At 41.6% G+C, this 3,720-nt stretch overlaps 1 protein-coding gene across 1 annotated transcript in view; it reads right to left on the bottom strand.

Annotated features, from left to right (window-relative positions):
- The window catches only part of gfra2b (GDNF family receptor alpha 2b), a 146,674-nt gene that overhangs the window by 11,530 nt on the left and 131,424 nt on the right, over positions 1–3,720 (bottom strand). Inside the window, exon 8 of the mRNA XM_005752884.1 lies at positions 2,374–2,558. Coding sequence (XP_005752941.1) covers positions 2,374–2,558 — 185 coding nt within the window. The remainder of the gene's footprint in view (positions 1–2,373; positions 2,559–3,720) is intronic.

The raw sequence follows: 3,720 nt of genomic DNA, 5'->3' as shown, positions 1-3,720 counted from the left end.
CCTTTAAAAAGGACAGAGTCACAGGCTCAAACCTGTCAAAGACGGCAGAGCAGGAAGCAGAGACTGAGAGGTCGTGAGCATGAGAAGAGATTTGAGCCCTTGTGGAGGAGACCTTCTCGATAAAAAAGTGTAAAAAATTTTCACAGGCTTCTGTTGAGGGCTCAATACAGTCAGTATATGCCACTGGCCGTTCCTCGGATCAGGCCACTGCAAATGTACAGTCTGCTTTTGGTACATTTCAAAATTCTCTGATCACACATAATCTTATTTTAAACTCTGATAAAACAAAATGCATGAGTGCATTTAAGGTCAACTAAAAATATCCAGCATACAGTCCATACTAAAACTCATCATGGTCATTAAAATTGTTCTCTGTTATAAATATTTAGGACTCTGGCTGGAAGTTAGACTCACTTTTAAAAACCACTATTGAGGAAAATTAAAGATGAAGATTAGAGTTTCACATAGAAACAAATCTTGTTTCTCATTCACAAGCACATTGCCAGTCTTGGTAAATGGACTGCTTCTTACAAAGCGCTTTTCTACTGTACCTGAGCACTCAAGGCACTTTATACAACTTGACTCATTCACCCGTTCACACAAGCACTTTTTCTATGTAAGTGCTTTCTATCTGACATTCACACTCTGATGGATGCATCAAACAGCAACTTGGGTTTAGTACTCTCCACGCAGACTGGAGCACCAGGGCTTGAACCACCAACCTTCCAGTTGGCAGATGACCTGCACTACAGCCATGCCAAAAGGTTTGTGCCTTGGATGGTAATGTGATTGATTTGGTAGATTTTCCATTCCTTCCTGCCCTGTGTCTGTAGAGAACCAGTGACCTTTTGCTTGCCATGCAAATGTGTCAACCATCACATTATAAGCAGAACACTAACGATGATATTGTTCATATGCATGCTTCTATATCCACCTCGACGCCTCTTGATTTTGTGTATTCTGTGCACTGAATCATGTGTCTTTCCAGGCTCTGCTGCTTACCTCTGCGCCTTTGCTGAATTTAAACACAGTACTTACAATGTCAGTTTGCAGGACATTTTATCAATAGCTGTGCCTCTTGAAAACTGCATTTAAATACTTCGCTGCCTATAAATGGAATAAGCTAAAAACAAACCCAAGAATGGTGTTGTCTGATTTCACAGGAACATTTTAAAGGGTTGCATTTGTTTATATGCAACTACTTGAGAAGGTTTTTCTTCATCTGTGATCATGTGTAATGGCTTGTTCTATTGTGTAGCCGACTGTCTAAATTTTTGAATTTTTTTTGTACTGACATTTCTCTTGAAAAAAGATCTCGTTCTCACTGAGCTTACCTGTTGTAAAGAATATAATAAATAAGGCAGCAGCCATGTACTGTAGCTCAGGCAGAAACCACAAAAAAACTATATCCAGACCAAGCCTCTCATATATTCATCGAGTAATTTAAATAACTCAATGATAAAAAAATCGTCACAGCAAACTTTTTTCTTCAATGCTTCGTTCCATCATTACCATGTAAATACGAGTGACACATAAACAGGCCAGAGATTTATTCAGGAGTAGTGAGTGAATAAACCACATTAAGAACACACAGGCCCCAGTCTTCAACAAAAACACTGGTAACAGAAGAGCAGCAGAGATGATGACGCAGGCACAGTTTAACGTGGAGGAGGTTTGTTTCACACAGAGAAATCTGCAGTGAGTCTCTTGAAGTTTATTAAAATCTGCAGATGAAATGTTAACTTAGTCTGATACATGTTTAAATTATACAGCTCGCTGAAAGCTGACGGCAGCCGTCCTATTTTACATGGAATTGATACCTGCAGCAAGCAGGGGTGAGTCTAAAGAGGGACATTGGGTGTATTGTATTAATATTTCAAAATATAAATATTTTAAAAAATGTAAAAATATATAAATGCAAGACCATTAAAAATGTACATGGGCCAATAAAACTGAGGATTGTTAGGTTGGACAGTGAATTATTATTAATATTAATTAAGGTCTACACCATAATAACATCTTGTTTTCAGCAGCACAGAAAGGCACAGCACACACTTCACAATGCTGATACATTTCTCTTCATCGCAGCCACCACATTTTATTTGTAAGCCTTTTCTTTAAAGGCTTACAGATACAATCTCACTCACTCTCGTGCATAGTAAAACATGCAGACACACGCGCACAAAAACTCATAAACATAAACACACAGCAAATCCACCTCATCCAGGAGATAAAATGCCGTCACAACTCTTTCTGCCTTCTGTTTTTGTTATTGCTCAACAATAAGACAAAAGTACTTCTTATCCAATTGCTTGATTAATCAATGAAATAATCACTAGAATACTCGATTACTAAGGCCTAATCCAAACTCACCTGCAGGTTCGCACAAGTGGAAAACATACAAGCACTGTCCAGGGGTTTGATTGCATTTCCGTGCAGAGAGGGAGCAGGTTTGGCGATGACTGGAGGCCCGGCAGGGGGCAGGAAAGTGGATGACGGCTCGGTTACGAAAAGAGTCCCTCCCTCCGAGCTGTAACCAAACGACTGGATGGCATTTTCTGTGTGGAGATAGAGACGGGCGGTCAGAGAAAGAGCGAGAACTTTCTACACCTGCTGAGAACCACACTGACCTGACAACCAATTACTGTTTTCTCATCAAGAGGCAGCTGCCACCTGGCCTTCCTCCAGGTAGGTAACAAGAATCTGACGCTGGTCTGTATCCTAAATTTAGATCAGCACACATGGTTCACTGTTGGGTCCTAAATTCCCCCCAAAACAAGCCAAACCCTCCAAGCTCAATCAAACTGGTAATTATTAGCGAGTATGTCTGTGAATGTTCTAAGTCAACCAGGTCATCGTAGTCTAAGGAGCTTGGAGAGAAAAGTGTCTGGACTTCTTTAAGTTGCTTGAAGATGTTTCACCTCTCATCCGAGAAGCTTCTTCAGTTCTAGGGTCACATGGTGGAGAGTCCCAGATTTAAACCCTGTGGGAGTTTCCCCCCAAAGAGGGACAAAAGAACCCCCTGACGATCCTCTACCTAATCACATGAGCCAAGGTGTGAAAACTGGTGTGGGTCACAATCAGCCAGGGTTTTGGGTGAGCTCATTGTGAAACCTGGCCCCACCCTATCATGTGATTTCCTGAGGTCAGATGGCCCAGGATGTGAGTGGGCGTTAAGGCGTCTGGGAAGGGATCTCAAAACTGGATTATAGATGGCAGACAGTTGGTGTCGTAGGCCACCACCTCTGTTCAAAGATGGTCGCTCACAGTGGACATAGATGGCTTCTTTCACTCCTCTTTCAAATCATCTGTCCAAAATGTGAACATTGGCATCCTCGAAAGAGTGACCTTTGTCATTTAGATGCAGATGGACTGCTGAGTCTTGTCCTGTCGGTGGTGGATCTTCTATGTTGTGCCATGCGCTTGTGAAGTGGCTGTTTGGTCTCTCCAATGTAGCTATAATCTGGTATGTTTACATTCATGTAATTTTTTTTACATTTATGTTCATTAACATGCACTGTCCTAAATAAATAAATAAATTTATGTCCACTGTGAGCGACCATCTTTGAACAGAGGCGGTGGCTTACGACACCAACTGTGACCCACACCCGTTTTCACACCTTGGCTCATGTGATTAGGTAGAGGATCATCAGGGGGTCCTTTTGTCCCTCTTTGGGGGGAAACTCCCATGGGGTTTAAATCTGGGACTCTCCACCATTT

The sequence above is a fragment of the Pundamilia nyererei genome, unplaced genomic scaffold (genome assembly GCF_000239375.1).
Source record: "Pundamilia nyererei isolate P.nyererei 1_Seehausen unplaced genomic scaffold, PunNye1.0 scaffold00388, whole genome shotgun sequence".
NCBI lineage: Eukaryota > Metazoa > Chordata > Actinopteri > Cichliformes > Cichlidae > Pundamilia > Pundamilia nyererei.
The sequence above is the reverse complement of the archived record's forward strand: the minus strand, read 5'-3'. Positions and strand labels throughout refer to the sequence as shown.